Raw genomic sequence first — 20,610 nt, forward strand, 5'->3', positions numbered from 1 at the left:
AAACAGGTCACTGTCAACTCAGTGAGAGAAGATTCCCAGTTCATGGCAGGGCCAAGAGACCAGTTAAAAACCAGCAGAAATAAAGCTGAGAATCAGTGAAGCACTCCACATTTTTAGTGTCTCTCAGCATAGTCAGACATCAACTGCAGAGCTGTCCCAGCTCCTCTGTGTGCTTTCCATTTAACAATACTTTCTTACTGGAAATTGTTGAAATAATTCAAGGCTATATGAAAACGAAAGCAGTCAGCAGCCATACCATATAATTTACAAATTACATCCCCCTGTTCTGCTTTCCAGCTCTTGTTACCAAAAACGCTGAGGCCCTTTGCTCTACTCCTAGCTACTTTTCCAGGGAGGTGAAGTGTCCAAAATCAGCTGCATCTCCACACAATGCTGGTCCAGAGAAAAGCAACAAAGCTGGTGAAGGACCTGGAACATAAATCCTATGAGGAGCAGCTGAGAGAGCTGGGAGGGTTTAGCCTGGAGAAGAGGTGCGGGGGAGACATTGTATTCTTGAAGAATACTTCAAGGTATTTCAACAAAATACGTGTAGACATAAAGCATAATTTATATTTTAAAACACAACTAGATCTTGGTTGGATAGCAAGCAGTGAAAGAGTGTGGAAATCAGGAGCTCAAAAATTTAAACATTAACTGGGGTTCAAAAAAAAAGGCACAGAGAACAACATCCAAATACTATTAGTGTAAACATCCTGGCTTTTGGCAGCATATCTTTTTGGCAAGTATCAAGTGCCAGTACTGATCTATGACCTACAGCACACCCTAACAGTTTTTCAGTTGATAAAACAACAGTAATATGCAGTTTAAAAGTTTCATATAGTGTTGTATTTATACAAAAGCCTTGTACATAAGTGAAGTGGTGCCTGCAGTTTTTCAAAGAAGCCATGACTTGAACATGTTTGAAAGTTATCAGGGAACTAAGTTTTATTGAGAGAAAGTCAAAAAAATAATGGTAAAATCTGTTTCACTTCAATTCCTGGAATCAATTTGGGGCAATTAAAATACATTTTAAATTCACACTAATTTTGAATCTTCAACATTTAAAAAGGTTTTGTGCACTGCACTTGAAACAAAGTGTACTCTTGTGAAAGATTTCATTGTGTGCTTTTAACATTTTGAATACCTAAAGATTCACTATAAGGGTAAGACCCTATCATTCTCAAAAGCATCCAAGAAAGCATTCAAATACTAATGAAAATTCAACAGTGCAGTTCTGAAAAAAGGTAATCACATAAAGAGATGATATTTTGTGGGAGACTGCTGTGCTGTCCTGGGACAACTGAAACAACCTTGGTATTTACAAAGGGGGGAAATGTTCTTAAGGTAATGTCATAGTCTCAAAATGCAACTGCTTGAACATCTTATCTGTGAAATGCTTTTGGCTTGTTTCTCCCAGCCCTCTAATCCCATTTCACTTTTTAGAAGCTGTTTTAACAGCCAAATAAAAAGAAAAAAAAACCTTGAAAACATTAGCTAGCACTGTAGGACCAATATTCAAATATACAGTGTAAAATTTAACAGTCCAGACATTTCAGGCCATTTATATTCATACAAACTTGAATTCTACTTAATTGCATCCCAAACAGTTATTTCTATCCTAGACACCAATACCACTTTCCAATCAGTGCCTGAATTCACAAAAGGTCTCTTCTATTGTCAGTGTTTTGGTTTTTAATCCCCTGGTATTTTTATTCCTGGTTTTGGTCTGACTCCACGTGAGTGTAAAACATGCTCACACATCCATCTGCACTCACTCAAGCTGCTTGATTTTCCAGGTAACAGACTTCCAACACATCTGCTCCATCCTCCTCACTCCTGGAGGAAGCCATGGATGCAGAAGGAGCCTCCACCCACAGAACACCTCTCCCCTATAGCCAAGGATGCCAGGTGGAGGAGCAGAGGCTTGGCTTTCCACCACCTGGATTCACATCTAGTCCTACCTGCTCCTACACCAGCAAAGCCATATTCTCACAGGAGCCCCACAGTGGGAGCCATTTGTCACAATATTTACAAATATTAGCATTTACAAATGGTAGCACTGCAGCTACCACTGATATTTTCTGCAAGTGAGATACCTGATATAGCCACGCTCACGTACGAGGAACAGATCTTTGGGACTTAAATATCAGTGCAGTGAAAAAAAAAAGGATCACATTTCAGTAGATCTATTTTCATGTGTGAAAAATAAAAGCTGCTTCCCAAAACTTTAGCCGTGGCAAACAGGTCTATCATTCAAGCTCAGCAGAAATTAAATATAGCAAGAACCAAGAGCTCTTTTGCCTTGAAAATCATGAAAGAATTTCCCTTCTGTTAAACTGAAGCAACCTAAAGACTAAGAGAACCCTTATCTTAACTCTGATTCACATTGCTGCTCCAGCCATCATAATTAACTTGAAATCTGGGCTGACATTACTAGAATCTCCAGCAGGTATATGGTACCTTCAAATGCTCCATGTGTTATCCCAGGTTATGTTACTCAGAAAATCTCTAGCTCAGGAAAAAACCCAACATGAAGGCTGGATGGCATTTCATCCACTCCCATCCTCGTGATTCTCCTATGGATCTTCAGAGAAGATTAAAAAAAAAAAAACACTTGCAAAATAACAGCAACCCTGACACTCTTTTCTACAGAATTACAAAAAAAAAAAAAATCCCAAACATGAAACCAAAAAACCACACCATTACCAAAAAAATCTACTCTCGTTTTCTGCTTCTATGAACAGAGAATAATAAGGTATTAGAGACCACATTATGTTGACTAGAAAATAATGAGAGAATTGAAAATGCATTTATTATCAAACAGCTACATAAAAATGAAGTTATGATGAGTTAAGATTGCCACTCCTGGATGATACTCGTAATGGTTTTTGTTTGGCCCTATTAATCATGAAGTTTAAAACAGGAATTCAATAAAACAATTAATGAACAGTATGCAAAAAGTACAAACAAAGTCTTGCCAAATCAATAAAACAATTTGTTCACAGACACAAGCCACAAAGGCTTATCTTGACATTAAGTTCCGTTTGCGCCGATAAGGAAATCAACCAGCAGCCGCAGCTCTGTGACTTTAAAGAGGGGGGGGGGGAAAATTGTAAAGTGTCCCAATTCACTTGTAACAGCAATTCCTTACATTATCAGGACTCTCTTATATATACCCCTGACTGCAAGCATGCTCACAGCAGAGCAGCTGACTTTGAACAGGCTGACCTTGAGCAAGCCAACGACCTCAGCAGCATGTACTTCTGGCTTATTTCACTGCAGCAGCGAAACAGCCTCACCATCTATAGAAGTCTACCGTTCCTGGCCACCACCCCTGACTATTTTAAGATATCCCAATACACTTCAGTGATGCACAGTTCAAAGTGATAGAATAACATCTGCTAGCATGTTGAAGTGGAAGTTGTTTACAGAGGCATTTTTAGCTTGTTCTCGCACCGCGCTTCCCAAACTGACAGAAAAATCAATTGTTTAACAGGGCTTTGCTTCTCATTTAAACTTATCAACCCCAAAATTTAATAAACACTGAGCAAGAATTCTAGGCATTGCGAAAGGAGAAAAAACACCGAGACACCCCACTCTAGATAAAGCCCATTTAGAAGCTTCAAGTATGCAACAGCAATGGGTGAACTTGAAAAGGCAGTTGCTTCCCAAGATGTCAGTTTTCACAGCTTCTCCCCTTGCTCACGGCTTTAAAGAAAAGCTGTATGAAGAGATATGTTTATTTGTATGTAGGTTTTTAACTGCTATTTGAAACATACAGAAGTTGTATGCTGATCCAACCTTAGGGGAAGATAATAGTCTGCTGGGATGCAACGGTTGTGTCACTGAGCCGTAACAACCCATCCTGCTGACAAGCCCAACCTACAGAGAGAAAACATTCAATTTCCAAATCCCACTCCAGGGAGAGGCACTGTCACTCTGTGATCCCAGGAGTCCCTGGAGTGACAAAGACCAAGTTACAAAGGCCAGGGAGAAAACAAGCCTCTCTGGGAATTCATGGCCATGAGAATATTTTTTTCTAATTTTGAAGGAATGCATGTAAGAAAGGAGAACAAGAAGTCAAGTATATTGCATACAGTTGAGGGGAGAAAAAACCAGCATAAGCTGAGGGTGATTTATTCTGAAACTTAGCATGAAGCTGCAAAAGTCATAAATAAAAAGCTGTCCTGCTGCAACGGCCTCAGAGCACGCACAGAGCCCTTGCTGAGCCCAGCTCAGGGGTAGTAATTAAACCACACAGCTCAACTACTTTATTCTCCTTCCAAAACCCTTTAATACAGAAGGGCCCATATCAGACCAAATCGCTCTTTGAGCTGCAGCAGAACTGACTGGGCAAGTGAAAACAGCGTCATGACCACAGAACACAAATATTATCACTTTTCCTCTGTCCTCTCTGATCTTCATGGGAGAGGAGGGTAAGAGAAGGAGAGGGGAAAAGCCTGCTGTCAGCCACCAGGAATACATCCAACAGCGATTTTTCCATCTCTCTGAGCTCCATTGCAACACTATTGACATTTGGCATTTTGTCTGGAACGAGTCTGTTGATTAGGCACTACCCTTAGTTGGAAGGCTGGAGGGAGAATATCACTGTCCAGCTCTGGAATGGGGCGACTGCACTGAGTGCACCTACTCACATCACTTGCTTTTCCTTATGAGTGCACTGCTGAATACCCAGGATCGTATTTTACTGCTGTCACCAGTGGAACAGAAAAACATTTCTGAGCTACGAGCATCTCTTACTAACCAGACACCTTCCATTCTGCCACACCACTGCAGCTGCCCAGCAGCCTATGGGGTCCAGCTGGTGCCCAGTTTAATCTGGACATCATTATTTATATTGCTTCCCACTCGCTTTGTTTTCCCAATAAATCTGGCTATGCTAAACAACAGTTTGCCTGCAGATCCCTGGATGCCTAAAGGAACACCCTTTGGATGGGAAACCAAGGGATTATGATGCCTCAGGTTTCAGCTTTTATATTTTCCCAATTCTGTGCTGCTTTAGTGTGTGGGTCTGGGCTCCACATTCAGGGATGGTGAGCTCTGTGCACAGAGCAGGGAGACAAAACAATTCCTGCTCCAGCTGGGCACCAAGGACAAATGATCCCAATCTCAGCCCCAGAGCACAAACCCCGTGGGCTGCAGAGAGAAAAACAAGCAGGCTGGGAGTGCCTGGGCTAAAGCTGCAATGGGACAATGAACTGCAAGGTGCAAATGGAGCAGAACTGATCCCAGGGAGAGAGCCCGGCAGCGCTCGTGCATTTTGGGGCCATTTTGGGTCATCTTGGGTGCAGCCCTGGCTGGGCTCTGGTGCTGCCCAAGGTGGATCCATGGAGGAGATGCTTTGAATCAATCCCTGCTTTATTCTGTAGCTCTGTCCAGCCTCTGCTCTAGGGCAGCCTGCACAAGGCATCATTTATCCTCAAAACACATTTTCAGTCAAGCTTCCAGCTGCACTCTACCAGCAATATAATCTGACACAGCACAAAGGTGATGATGTTTTCCTTGGAGACAGGAGGTGAAATAACCGTGGAGGCAGCCACAGGGGCTGGTGCTGAGCCACTGTTGAGCTCCTTTTGGGGGCTGTGCTGCAGGATCCTGCAATGAAGTAGCACACTCAATGGCTACTGTCAGATCCACAGTGCTACAGGGATTTGATGAATGATGAGTTTGGTAAGGTTTACTGAAGACTCAATTTTCAAATCCCCTCAGGAAGGGAACCCAAATTAAATCAATACAAAGGTGATTCCCCTTGGAAAAAAAACTGAGCAGTAATTTCCTGAAGAGTTCCCCCTGAGTGCCATACACTGAGAGGGCCACTGCTTCCCATGGCAACAGAAAGGAAAGAAGGAAAGTAACCTGGCTCCCTGACGCAGATGGACAGCAGCACCTTGACCATTTCACTCCACTCCTCTTGGACGCTACTGCTAATTGCAGACAGCCATTCTGAAGCCTCTCTCTCATACTAGCTTTCCCAAATGCATCTCACCTCAAGAAAGAGCCAAAACAAGGAAAAATGACTTCCAGAGAGAAACACCATGCCCTGGGAGAACTTTCTGCCTTGCCAGATGAGCACAAGAGACCAGACTTAGAAACAGATGCTTTGATTCTCCTTCTCCACAGCCTGCACTGCTTTCCATTTGGGATGCAACACTCCCCTTCTCATGATTTGGGGCACAGTTGACCAAAAGGAGAGCAACACACTGCTCATACCATGTCCATAAATGACAAAAGCTTCATCACCTACGCTGCATGTAAGGGTATTTTCTTTTGAAAATGTACACACTGCTTAGTTATTTACCTCCTTAGATCACTCATAAAAGGTCAGCAGTCTTAATGTGTGAGGCCAGAAGCAGAAAAGGGCTTCAAATACCAGATCTCTCTAGTCCACAGCTATTAAAATCCAGACCAGCATAAAAAGAGCATGTAAGCACAGACACTGCCTTTCAGGGAAAGAGCATTGAGAATAACATCTGATCTTTAAAACAAATAAAAAAAAATAATCTCTGACTTCAGACAGCGAATTGTAGCTAGTATTTATTCATATCCATACTCAACAATTTCTAGCAATACAACAAAGAGGAGCTTCCCAAAAGGTAACAAAATGTCAAATCTATTTTTCATAATTCTTTTAACCATTTTCTTATTTTCTCTTTGCTTGTCAAAGCTGAAACAGAAACAGGAAACATCAAGTCATTATCACTCCATACAGTCTGTGTCCATTTTTCTGCTTGCTTATACCCTTTTAAAATCCAGTTAGTCTCACGTGTTTAGGAGCTCTCCTCATACAAAAGTACCCTAATATTTCCAATTATCATTAGGTCACCTCTCCTGCTGCTATAGGCAAGGTAAGCCAGCCCATTATCCATTCACCTGGCTACATCATGTTCCCCTCTTTAAGTCCTAATCCTCTTATTACTCATTTTTCCAACTCATTACTCACTTCCTCTTACAGATGCAAAATAGTGACACTAGAATTCAAAATAAACAGCTATTTTATTTATATAGGCTGCATATAAACAAAATAGGATTATTTATTTAATCCTGGACATTGGGGCATTCTCCATTCTCATGATCATTAGTTCACTCTGATCCCAGGAACAAAAAAACACAAGTAATGATCAGATCAGGGGAGAAAAAAAACCAAAATAAAACCAAAAAGCACCACCAACAAACAACCTTTTCTCTTTACTCAGTTTTGTAAAACTTGTTTTGACACGTCACAGTCAAACAGGTCAAACCTGCACTATCACTCCCAGGCTCTTCTAATACAAAAAGCATTTAAGTACAGTTATATTTTATGTATAACTGCTCCTTATTTGATTGACCAAAAGCACAACCTCTCTTAAAACAAATGACATCTCAAAACAAGATATTCTCTCAAGGCCCTTCAAATTCTTCTGTAAAACTTTTCAATTAAAATTTCCCCAGTTTCATCTATTTTAAAAGCTTTTAAAAGATTTTTTAATCAAATCCCTATTTTCTGCTATTATTTGCACTAGTCTGGTGCTTCCAATGGAGCAAAAAGAAATTTTGAGGAACTTCCAGTCTACACAAAGCTAGTTTGAATCACTCAACTGGTAGAGAACTACACATCCATGATGAAATCCAGCATGTTGAAAACCTGTTCAGAAGTAAAAACTTCTGTTGAAAGTAATTTTGAAGTATAGTTGTTTGGTGGTTTGTTTTTTCAAAATTATCTCAACCAATATTTAGATATTAAAAAAACAATTCAAGTAAATGGACCCTAACCATTTTTCTTCTTTTTATTTTCAAACATTTCTGACTTATATGCCGCTTTATAGAAGAATTACAAAACTATACAAAACAAAGAATATGATCTACTGAAACCTGAATATTTACAAAGCACTTAAGCATAACTTAATAATTAGGAAATTTTAGGTGCACACACATATAAGCCCGTATCATTCAACAGCATTGAGGCAAGACAAGTATATGCACACACAAACCTTATCTTATTCTTGGGGGATGATATATTTGAATAAATACCCACAGGGAACTCCACTAAGTCACATTTGAGTGTAATGCAAGCATCCAAAATGCCAAGGAGTTGCACGTTGATCCTGCCAGCAATGGACCTGCCCAAACCCTTAAGTGTGCCAGAATTCTACTGAGAGCTGCAAAGCAACATCAAGCCAAGTAAAACACAACTACAGCTACTGCATTTTTATGTAGGGAACTAAAAAAACAACAATATCTTGCCTATTGAGGCATCTGAACCAGAAAAAAAAAATGCTGAAAGGAGTTAGTTGAGGCTGAAGTACTGCAATAGGACCACCCAGCCTGGCTGTCCACAGTCTCCCCTCTGCTCTTGGGGAGAAAGGAGTGAAAAATGGCAATAGCTCACAATAATCTGTAATTGCTTCAATAAATAAAAAAGCCAGAATAGGTAGGGAAACATTCTCAGACCTTGAGTATCTGCTGGATGCTGATTCTGCACAGACCAGCTCAAGGTGAGACCTTTGCACTTGTCCAGAGCCTCTCAGAACTTCTGCCATCCTTGCAAACCTGGCCTGATTTGTCCTGAGAGGCCCAAAACCAGAGTATCTTTTGATTTTACACAAAAATTTATCACAGATTTTACACCAAAATGAACTCCCAACTTACTTAACTTTTCATTCCCTCTCACATATATTTTTTTATAATGTAAACATGCATCAATCCATAACATTTCCCAATTTAGTTTTCTGTTGATGAACTTCATGAAGTTTTTAAATCCTCTGCTGCAGTTTGCAATTAAGTAATAGAGAGTGCAGGTGATGAATTAGAATATTTTATGTGAGCACTGTACATGAAGCATTCTTGTTTACAAGCTACAGTCAAAAAATAGATTCCTCTGGTATGAACTCCAATCACTAATTTCATCAAGCCTAGAATTGCAGTGCACAAGTTTTCCTTTCCAGCATGAATAGCTGTAAAATATTTAAAATTTTCTTCCAAGTACTCATTGTCCTAGTTTACTAGATTCTTACTCAATCAGCAGATGGGCAATACACAGCACATACTACTGCCAGTGATGCAAAGCAGAACTGAAAGATCTTCAATCAAGACAAGTTTAGCTCATAAGGAAAACAAAAGGACTAAATATTGGTAATTTTTAAATGCCAGGCAGATTGGGTAACTATTCAAAGAAAGCTTAAAAAAAATAACCAAACAAAGTATTGAAAACATACATCCATTTTCAGGCAAAAGTTAAATGCAACCATACACCAAAATCACTTTGAACACCCTTCTGGTATCACCCTAAACATTTAAGCATCGTATCACTCCCTAACTCCAGAAGTTTACTGAACTCCACAGCTGCTGAAGGCACTCAGACAGAATGGAGTTTCTAAGAACTAGGGAAAATATTTACAAGTGCTGGAGAAAAACAGAGGCATTTACATAATCTTTGGCAACAGGATACAGACACATGGCACTTCTAGGACACTGTCCAGCTGCTTACAGGAAAAAAAATCCATCATGTTGGGAAGGCTGGAGAGACATCCCAAACAAGCAAGCAAAAGATAATTTTTTTTCTTTTCCTTTTCAACAGTCTCAGAGGTCTCAAAATAGCAGTAAGTGATGGCTTCAGAGAACAACACAAAACATACTTCCAGGAAAAAGACAAGACTATAAAAATATTCAAAGCAAGTATTCACATTCAAAATGGCAACCAACTACAGAACTCTCACATTCCTAGATGGTTTTATCTTTTCCAAACCATTACTAGTTACCTGGAGGAGCAATTATTTAAGCCACTGACTTTAAGAAATGCTAAAACCTTGTTCCATAACAGGTAAAAAAATCAAAGTATTAGACACCTACCTGTAATACCGAGATTGTAAATAAGTTGAACAAATAGTCTTTGATACATGGCTGGCAGACCCAAAGTCTATGACTTTGACCCGGTAAGGCTGCCGAACAGGATCCACCAACATAATGTTCTCTGGTTTGAGGTCAGCATGGATTAAACCCAGACTTTTGAGTTTTTTCAGTGCAGTGGCCACCTGTTGCAGAATAGGCCTTATTACTTTCAGTTGCAGAGGGCTGAATTTGTTTTGTTTCAGGAAGTCGTACAAGTTCTGTTCCAACATCTCAAAAACCAGGCAGGTGTGGTTACGATGCTGAAAGCATTCGTAGGCTCTCACAAAGTTAAACTCATCAGCATTCTCAGTGCTCAGCCTCGCTAAGATGCTCACTTCTATCTGCCCTTGGCGCACGTACGAAGGGTGATTCTTCAAGATTTTGATTGCCACGATCTCGTTCGTCCCCCTTTTCCAGCACTTGACCACTTGCCCAAAGGTCCCTCGTCCCAGGAAGTCGAGAACCTCGTAGGTGTTTTTCACGGAGCACAGCACCTCGTGCTGCACCAGCTGGTAATCCCCGTCGCCGCCGGTGCCGCCCTGCTTGGAGGCGGCGGCCGTGGCCACCACCGTCACGGGGTTGGCCACGCCGCTCTGCAGCATGGCAGGCAGGATGGACAGCTCGTCAACAATCTGCATCGCGCTGCTCTGGTTCTCCAGCTCCTCGCTCTTACGCTTCAGCCCGCATCGCTGGGCTCCCTCCAGGAGATCCCCGCGGCTTCCCTGCGTCCCGGCCGCCTCCGGCTGCGGTTGCTGCGCCCACGCTGCCAACGCTGCTTTTGTAGCACCTGCAGTATTTTTTAAAGCAACGGCATTTGACTGCAACCAAAAGCTCTGTCCTCGAGGTCTATCAAATGGGTTTTTAGTCTGAAAGAAAGTACTAACCCTGTGGGGAGAAATTCCAAAGTTTTTACCATTCACATAGATTTGCGGGTAGGTTCTTTCGTGGTACACGCAACTGCTTGGTTCTAGTTTGAGTTTCTTCACACTACAAAAGGCACTTGACTGGGTTTGATAAACATATGGTGGATAGACCAAGACTTGTGAGGCCATACCTACAGGGGGAGAGGAAAAGAAAAAAACAAGTGAAAATTGTGCGCATTCCCAAGCTTTCCAGGAGCTGCTGCTTCTAAAAGAAAAATCAGGACACAATTATGTTCTCCAAATGAGCTGGTCTAAAGTTGTTTTATATTTAGTTTCTTCTGGCAGAACAAGGCCCTCACACTTTGCCAGTGCCCACAGGAGGACTTTAGCAGCAGCAGGTTCCTGCAGTTAAGTGCTTGAGCTGGTTGCACAGGACTGAGACAGGCTGCAGCACAGCGCTGCATGGCATTTTTCAAACAGGGGTCCTACCTTTGTGCTGTTAAATTCAACTTTCATTTAAAACCTCCCACCACTTCTACACACAAAAGTAGCACAGTGCTCAGTAACACAACTGGAAAACCAATTCAGATGTCCAACGACGACGGCAAAAAATAATTCAGGAGTTGATAATTGTGAGTCAATGCTACCTGTTCCACAAGGAATCTAACCTATTCACTGTAAACACCAGCAACCTTCTGAGAACAGACAAATGTCACAACAGACCAAAGAATTTCACTGGGATGAAAATGAAAGTGATCAAGCCATGTGATGGGGCCCAAAATAGCTCAGGGGGCATGGGTATGTACACATAAACAACGACAAGGTTCCAGTAACTTACATGTACAGTAACCTAATCCATTCACCAAAGGCAGGTGCTTTCCTTGAGCTCTGCTCCAACCCGCTGCAGAAATTCCTGTATCAGTGACAGAGTCAGGGGCTAGAGGCACTGAATTTACCTTCCAGGTGTCCTCTATGCACTGACCCAGTGTCCCCTTCCAGACCTGTCAAACACCAGCCTTAAACTGTCTTGTAGTTAAGCTAAATACTAAGGAAAAGGCTCTGGATGGACCCCAGAGGGACTACAAGGTGTCAGGGAAGTTATGGTTTATACCAGTCTGATCAGCTCCCAGAGACAAATTCAATACAATAATACCTTAATTAGATCACTTAATCGTACCAAGTACATGAAAATTCTGGTAATAGGTATTTAAATTGCAGATGAGTCACATAAAACTTGAGCTAGACATTGCAGTGACTCTGATCAAATGAAAACTAACCAAAAGCACAGCATAATTATTCTGAAGCTGTGATTTGATTTATGCAAATGAACATTTAGATATCTTAAGAGCAATTAAAATAATCATACAAACACCTCAGTTTAGAATCCTCTAATGGATTTTGTCCCAGCTGCAGAAGAAAACTTCAAAGCCTTCTCCTTCCCAAAGCTGTTTTCTCAGAGCCAGACGATGTAGAAAGCTGGAGACAGCCAGGAAACAGCTGGGCTCTTCTGCCACCAAACATGATGGGACTGCCACTGGCCTCCTGCTCCACACCAAGGATTTAACACTAACTATTAACCTCAAAACACAGGAAAAAATTCCTCAAGCTCTTGACTTTTCACTTAAATAATGTGCCCCATTACAAGGTGCATAAGCATTACTGTTGACTAGGAGATCTGTCATAATTATATTTAAATAAATCACTTACCCTGATCATATTATTTAGATATCCAAAATTCAGACCTCACTGACTGCCCCAGAAAACACATACATGCAAGCCCCTCTGGAGCTTCCAGGGGCACCTGCACAGCTCAGGCCAAGCCCAACCTTCTATCAGCACCTTACTACTCCTCCAGTTCTGACAGGACTCAAATATCAGGCCTGCCAAAGACACTAAAATATCAAAATAACCCTTGGGGGTTTTCTTCTTAAAACCTTTCAGAGGTTCCCACTACAAAATACTCTGCCTGCTTGTTCATCGCAATCCCCTTACTTTTTGACACACGTGTGCTTGAAACAAGATATTCAAACTCAAAAATCATTTACACTTCAAAGCAAAGAAACTTCTCAAGGACACACTAGTGTGTTATCCCAGTTTGCTGACAGGGGGGTTCAGATGACCAGAATCACTTTCCTGACAGACAAACCCAAATGCTGGGCAGGAAGAGGTCCCATGCACATCCAGGCAGGAGGGACTGAGGACACCTGGCCCACAGGTGACAACCCGGCCAAGCTGCAGCAGCCCCAGCAGGTCAGTCTGCCCTGGATCTACCTAACAGCAAAAATCTCGCTCCACTGAACTTCTGGAGAAGGCATGTTCCTGTGGAAGCAGGTCACCAAAGCTGAGGGCAACTAATGATGATGATAAGTACTTTGAAAAAGCTACACTGAAATTAAGGATGGTTTTGGAAGACAGGACAGTCGAGCACGAGGAGAACCAGAGGGACCAGAGGTCCACTCAAATCCCCACCTGAGCCTGTGAGGACCACTGGCATGTAAAAATGTGTAAATTTTCTAGAGCTCCTGCTGCTCAAACCAGTCCAGAAGGTCTGGAGGAACACAACCCCAGCTTTCTCTTCAATACTAATTTCAGCTGGATAAGAAAAACTAGACTATCATCTTTTGGGGTTAGTGTGTTTCTTACAGGACTAACTCCACGACCCTGAACTCCAACCACACTAACAGCTCTGTTCACAGATAAGAAGTGTTTACTGAGTTATTACAAGAACATTTTTACCAACTCAAAAAAAAAAAAAAAAAAGACTAAAAAAAGAAAATTGACCATTAAATGGAACAGATAACATACCCTGGAACAGCCTTTGATACAATCAGCACAGACTGAACTAATAAAATAAAATTTTACTCCACACAAAAACAGACTTGTACAATCATCATATTTTTTACCTTCCCCTAAACACTTCTTCACAACTCTCATAATTTTGCTTGTCTTTTTCTAAACACACACTTCTAGATGCCAATGTCATTTGGAGAAGCTACGGTATCTTCACATTAGCAGTGAATCCTGTGAAACAGGCACATAAAACTCTGCAGCATCCTACACCTGACACTGCTTAAAGACCTGCGCCACACACTCAGTGTTCAGAAGACATTTCAGACAGAAGCACACTCTACCCAACCTATATGCAATGAAACCCATCAGAACAGCATGGAGCTATCCAATACAAGCAGATGCTGGAGGCCTTTGAGAAGCTAAGTTGATAAACAGAACTGACTTCCCCCCAAACAGATGAAAACAAACCCCCACAGACAGCAAAGCTGCACAAAAAACCTTGAAGAGAAAGGGAAAATACCACAACACCCTCTACGGTAACAGCACTGCTGTGTTTTAAGGGATTTTTGTTGGTTTGGGGTTGTGGATTTTTTTGTGGTTGAGGATGGTTTGGTTTTTTGGTTCTGTTTTTCTTACTGGGTTGATTTGTTTGTGGGGTTCAGAAGCTTTTTTTAAAACTATTTTGAGGTATTTGGATTACAATACAATCCTATGGATAGCAGCTACACCTGAAAGAATAGACTTACTGTGTTGCAGGTTTTTTGTTGCCTTTTTTTTTTTTTTAAACCAGGACTCCCAGTAAAAGAAAAAAATACACAGCACATTTTCACCTAGCAGAGAGTGGATCTTTCTTTTCCCCTGCCACAAAACATTTCACTGAGTTCATACATCCTTCTGCATACTTGTTAATGAGACTGTTCCTGCTTCCTCATACAAACTGAAGCAGGTCAGACTGCACCTACATTAAACAGCCCAGCTGCAGAAAAAGAGAGGGATCTGTAGAGCCAAACGGTGCTGAAAGAAAGAAAAAAAAATCATCTGTGCTCATTTCAGGGAGGTTGCTCGAGCCTGAACACACATAAGGAGCTGGTGCACATCTCCCAGTTAAATTTAATTTAAAATAAAAACCGAATTGTGCACTGCAAGACCCCCCCAGGATGCAAACCAAAGCATCAGAAGGTCTGAAAAGTGCAATTTCCAGGGGACAGTACCACAGGCAGCCCTGGAGTAACTCCCCACTTGACTTTCGGTTTTAGTCCATGTAGTCCATTGCTCCACACCTATTTTTAAAGTCCTCTTCTCCTTCACTGAGTGCAAAGCAAGTGTAACCACTTCAGCACAGGCAGTGGCACACACAAGCTAAATTTGGCTCTGGAGTTCTGCAGCTTGTATTCTCCAACTAGAGGCTGCTGCATCCCACCTTACTGCTAGGGAATAGTGCAGGGAAGAGTTTTGGGTTCTGTTACCACCTCTAGAAAGGCTTCCTTCAAAGAAACCAGTCCTCTTAGTTTGAAGCAGAGAGAGCTGGGAAAATCTGGCTCGTTAAACATAAAGCTATACAAAACACGAGACTTCTGACCAGAGTTAAGGCTGTAAATTCTGGGCTTCTGAAAAAAGTATGAACAAAGTAACAAAGCAAATATATTTCAACTAAGTAAATTCGTTGTTTATTCCTTTAAATTAATTAACAAGTGGATTTTCACAAAGTAATGTCAGCGGACAGGAGGCACTTCGGTTTTTCCCCCCACAACCAAACTTCTCTGTACAGAAACTGAGCAGGGAACCAGGCAGATGCACCTCTGGTTAACACCTTGCTAATGTTCACCTAGGTGTAACAATGCTCTCTACTTCTCCAAATTACATCTGCAGCCTTCTGGGGCTAGGCAAACTCAGCAGCACGACCCACCTGGCACACTGCGACAACCTGGAGCAGCACAGGCTGTTCCAGGCCTGAGCACCATTAATAATTAACTGTACAGTGACATTTCCACATGGCTGAGTTGGGGGGGAAGTGTGGCAAAATAACTGGTTAATAACTGCAGGGGAGCTCAGGAGAAACTGCCACAGTGCTCTCCTAATTTGTCTGTGAAATGCACAGCTCCTGCCCCCAGCACTGCAATCACCCTGCTGCTCCTGGTGTAGTAAATTCCCAGCAGCCAGAGGCAGCCGCCTAATAACAGAGTTAAACTTTAACCCAAGAAAACTTGTTTTCCAACTTCTTTCAGGCCTCCGTGGGCAAAAACCGGCTCCAAAACTCTCACATCCTTCTCACAGGGGAGCTGGGCATCAAGGGAGGCTTTCTAAACACTCAGTAACTTCCAGCAAACGCACAATTGGAGCAGTGGCACTTAAGAAATGTTTTGTTTACATCATGCATCACTTTGGAAACACTGTAAGGATACTAACTGTCATTTTTTCCAGGTAAAACAATTGTTCTTTTCATATTAGGTGCCACCCAACTTCTCAAGTTATTCAGCAAGTACAAAGCTGAAATAGTTGCCCTCTCTTTCAGCACAGATGAAAGTTCATTACCAGTAGTAGCAGCACCTCTACGTTATTGTTTATTTTGGATAGGTAGCTGAACAAGCTGTACTGATGCAAGTACTTTCATACCCCATGATCTGTTCACCCTGAGGAATTCCCTCACTCCAGCTGGACAATTAATAACAAAGCACTGGCAATTGAGGTTTCATGCAATTTATAAAGGAAAACATGTCCACAGAGAGTGCAAAGTGTCCAGAAGCACAAGCCCAGGGAGTCCCAACCCTCTGGCCACCTCAAAACCAGCTCTGTGACCCACAGAAGGGAGAGAGCAGAGCAAAGAAGAAAGCACTGAGGTATTCCAGGTAATCTGTGCCCTATAAACACTTTCCTCAATGACAGAGGGAATTCTGCACACACACTGCCCCACAGAGAACCAGGAGATGCACGAGCAGCTGATGATATCTCACCAAAGAAACCAACACCCAGCTCTGGGGCAGCAACCAGAGATGCAATTTCACGAAATTGCAAAAGAAATCATTAGATTCTTGACTAAAAAATGTATTCCAGAGCTCAGGGATGTTGGCTCATTATTCACCAGGAGCATTCAGCTGAGCCAACACAGCCTTTGCCCCACATGAAACCTCCATCCAGGCTGAAAGGCCAAAGGTTGGCTCCAAGTTTTAGTGGGAAGCAAAGGATACAATGATCCAATTCTGCCCTCGTAGAATTTAGTTACCAACCACCCAAAAAAATGTTACAGCGCTGGTTAAGGTCTGTGCAACAGCAGAGATATTTTTAATCAGACACCACCAAGGTTGCACTGATAGCAGAAATTGAAAATACCAGTTGGTTTAAGTGTCACACAAACCAGTCTCAATTGCAGCATTGTCTCCATCCTTGGAAACAGGACTGACGCCATCCACTGAGCACAAACATATTTTACATAAAATATCAGAGTGAACTGCTGTGACTCAATGCTGCCATAGCACCAGCACTCAGGAACACAATTGCTTTATTCATATTTTCCACCAATATCAAAAGCTAAACCTTGTGATACCAATATGACTGCAATCACAGCTAAAAAGATAAATGAACCAGTACTGGAAGCATTTCTTTTTCTTCTGGGCAAGCTGGAAAGCAGGCACAAGCAGTGCAGCCTTGGCCACCAGCCCCAGGGAGAAACATCAGAATGTGCCACCATCAACATAAACAGCACATTTCAACCAGCCAGGGCTTCACCAGCCTAATCTCTTCTTTTGCAAGACTAATTCTTTTTGAACCTGGAAACAGCAGGCACTCTCAAATAAAAGTCTCTGACAGTGGGGATTAGGAGAGCCCACACCTGCTGCAGGACAAAAGTGCTGGAGGATCCACCCAAACCATTCCTGTCTGCCACCCTTCAATGCAGCAGGAGGGCCAAGGCAAGCAGAGAGGCAGGGCACTTCTTCCACTGCCACCTTCCCTAAAGCAGAAATAAAATCTGATAGAGAGGATTAGCCCAAACTGCATGTTGGCATGTCACATGTTCAAATGCCACTGTACTTTAAAAAAAAAAAAAAAAAAAAATTCCTTCTTAGTCCTTTCTTATTTCCAGTCATTTTATTTTTGTGCAATTGCTCAATTTTGCATTTTTTAGAATGCTGGCCATTTGTTAGAACTAGAAATGGATCAACCGATCTAAGCAATTTATTTTGGAATTTCATTTTAAAATAGCTCTAGACAATACCAAAAGCAGCTCCTGTAAGAATATACATTTAGAAGTTTGCTGCCACTTCACAGAAGGTAAGGCAGCACATCTGCATGCAAAGGAACTCTACTTACATAGAGTTCATCAAGTCCTCTCAATTACTCAATGAGGAGGAAACTCATCCAAAATTACCTTTCTTCCTCTCAGGAAAAAGATTTTCACCTGGACAAAAACAAGCAACAAAAACCAAAGCAAACAAAACACCCCAAACAACAACAACCCAAAATTCCCGTTCTCCCCACAGGACCTGCATATTAATTCTGCAGCAGCACACACACAAAAAACCTGTCGAGCTCATTGAACTGACATGCAATGCAAAAATTTGCAAATCAGGCTCTCCTGTAGCAAGGAGGTGAATACAACTTTCCTACACATTGAGAACCACTTGGTAGAAGCAATAGTTGAGTTAAAACTTTGCCCAAATACATGGAAAAATCAGTCCCTCTTCCAAGAAGACCAACAAGAATGTCAATATCAAGTGGTTACTGAGTTGTGAAGACAACACACCTAGAGCACATTCAACTTCCTCTGCAACCAAAATGCCAGAGTAAATAAGAACATTAGCCTTTATTTGTTTTAAAACTGACTTAACTGCAGCACAAAAAGATCAATCAAGGTAAGTGGGTGGGATTAGATGCCTTGATTATTTTTCAGTTTTCAGGTCAGTTGCCCCAGCTACATCTAGTAACAACTCTCAAACATATACAGACTGAGGTAAACACACACACACACAATAAGCAGGAAGGTATTTTTAAACATACACAAACAAAAAAAAAAAAAAAAACTTCTGAAGTCCCAGTATTTTTCCCATAATAGAAGTTTGTTATTTAAAAGTGGTTTCAATATTCTGCTTTTATATAGCAGGTGTTTTTCTTTCCTTGTGAGCAACACCATCATGAAAATAGCATTAGTTGCTTGCAGAAAACAGCTGTATAAATTGGACATGGCATTTACTGTAGAACAGTAAAAAAAAATAGAGGGGAAAGGTGTTTACCCCTTCTTTCAGCTTTCTAAGGATGCAGAGAAGCAGTATTTCCTACAGATAAATATCAGTGCACTAGAAATCCATTCTTTCTCACAGAAGGATCAGCCTTAGGTCCTACTGAACCAATAACTGTAATAACCCATATTATAATGCAAGGGCAAGAAATGTCTCCCTCTCCCCTGTGCAAAGAAACTTCCTGATTTAACTACACAGAAAGCACGGGCAAAGAAAGATTATATGCAGCATACAACCCACTACCTGGGGACATAATAATACTGCTAAATGTGCATACATTTTTTTCTCTGTTGTATTCCCTTCCATGTTTAATAATCTTTCCACTTTAGCATAAATAAACCTTTAACAGCCACTCTTGTTTTAACCTTGAGGAGAATGTTTAGACACCTCTGTGACAGAGTTTTTAAAACACATCTAGTCTCAAGCAGCATTTGTCACAAAGAGCTCCCAAAGCATTTCTTGGCAACACTTCCCACCGTGGCCTCCTCTTGCTGGGCTCAGAGCTGACACGTGCAAAGGAAGAAGCCATAGGGAAAAGTTATTAAAATCAGTCTTTATGAAAAACAATCTGCTCCTATCAGGCTGAATACCAACTAATTCTGCAAATCACAAAATAAGTTGGTATTAAAGGGAAAAAAGTTCTTGGTCTCCTCTTTCTCCTCTGAGGAGCAAATCTGGCTCCTTCTAAAGGGCTTCACAACATCTCAAACACCAAAATTCCCACACTTAACAGATTGAAACGCTGAAAAATAAGGATTATCTGAGTACCTCTTCTACCCACATGCAATCCCTAACAATCTTCAAAGAGAAGCTGTGGAAAAAAACTTCTCAACTGAACACACAGACTGCAGATAAACAACCAAGTCCAACAGTTAAAAAGAAAAAAAAAGGGAAGAATTAAAAGGAAAGGGGTAAGAAGCAGCAGATGACCAAAGTTTCTAAGAAAAACTCAAGAAGGAAGATGTTGATAAAACAATGATGGACATCAACAGCTTCAGTCAAAACAGGCAGAAAGGCATCTTACAAGAAACAACTACAAATCCTCCTGGAAATTGTGTAAGGCCCACCAATTGTGCCAACACACAAAAAAAATGTGCACCATAGGAAAGAGGGGAAAAATTAATATATTTTACTTAAACTAGTGGAATTTGGTAAAAAAAAAAAAAAAAAAAAAAAAAAAAAAAAAAAAGCTATGTCAACTTTTAATGCAGACAAAGGACCAAAACAAAACAAAACAGCAAAACAGTAAACATGTTGAGACTGTGGAAACACAAGAGAAGAACCATTTATTCTATCTACACATGAAAAAGTAAATTACTTAAATTACTTTTGCAAAAGTGAATTAAAGCTTTAGAAATAAATGTGTATATGAACACTTTTTATGGATACCTGGTATTAGTGGTTATTCATGTCCTCCAAAGGGAACTTAGATCACCAGTAAGAAAAACCTTTTTTCCTTCCTTACAGAACTTTCTAGTGATTATTGGAGTTGAGGCCCTTTTCCCTCTGCATTTTTGCCCTGACAGGTGAGCCTTCTCGTGCAGCCCTTGATGGGGGCATGCATTAGAGGTCCCTGCACCAGACGGTCTCAGCCTATTCCAGCAGGAGCAGGGAGAGGTTCAGGTGTCAGCTGGCAGCCAGGGAGCAGGCCTGCAGGGATCTGGCCACGCTAATAAAAGCAGCAAACATCTCTGCAATGAGGACACTGCAGCCCCACACAAAGCACAGCTGCACCACTCATTGCAGCCCCAGCTCTCCTGGCTCTTTCTCCTGCCCAGGGACCAGTTCTGCCATCTCAAGGCGAGGAGATCCACTTCCATCTCACAGCTCAGAGCCATGTA

General features: G+C 41.5%; 1 protein-coding gene across 4 annotated transcripts in view; it reads right to left on the reverse strand.

The window, feature by feature from the left end:
* Positions 1-20,610, reverse strand: part of HIPK3 (homeodomain interacting protein kinase 3) — a 69,434-nt gene that overhangs the window by 43,083 nt on the left and 5,741 nt on the right. For 2 of the 4 annotated variants that reach the window (XM_058806583.1, XM_058806581.1), the window contains exon 2: positions 9,847-10,939. In XM_058806583.1, the coding sequence (XP_058662566.1) occupies positions 9,847-10,937 (1,091 nt within the window). In that variant the 5' untranslated portion in view covers positions 10,938-10,939. Of the gene's footprint in view, positions 1-9,846; positions 11,181-20,610 lie in introns of those variants that run through there. The other 2 variants (XM_058806584.1, XM_058806582.1) reach the window with 2 other exon arrangements.

Source organism: Ammospiza caudacuta, chromosome 6 (assembly GCF_027887145.1).
Source record: "Ammospiza caudacuta isolate bAmmCau1 chromosome 6, bAmmCau1.pri, whole genome shotgun sequence".
Taxonomy (NCBI): Eukaryota; Metazoa; Chordata; class Aves; order Passeriformes; family Passerellidae; genus Ammospiza; species Ammospiza caudacuta.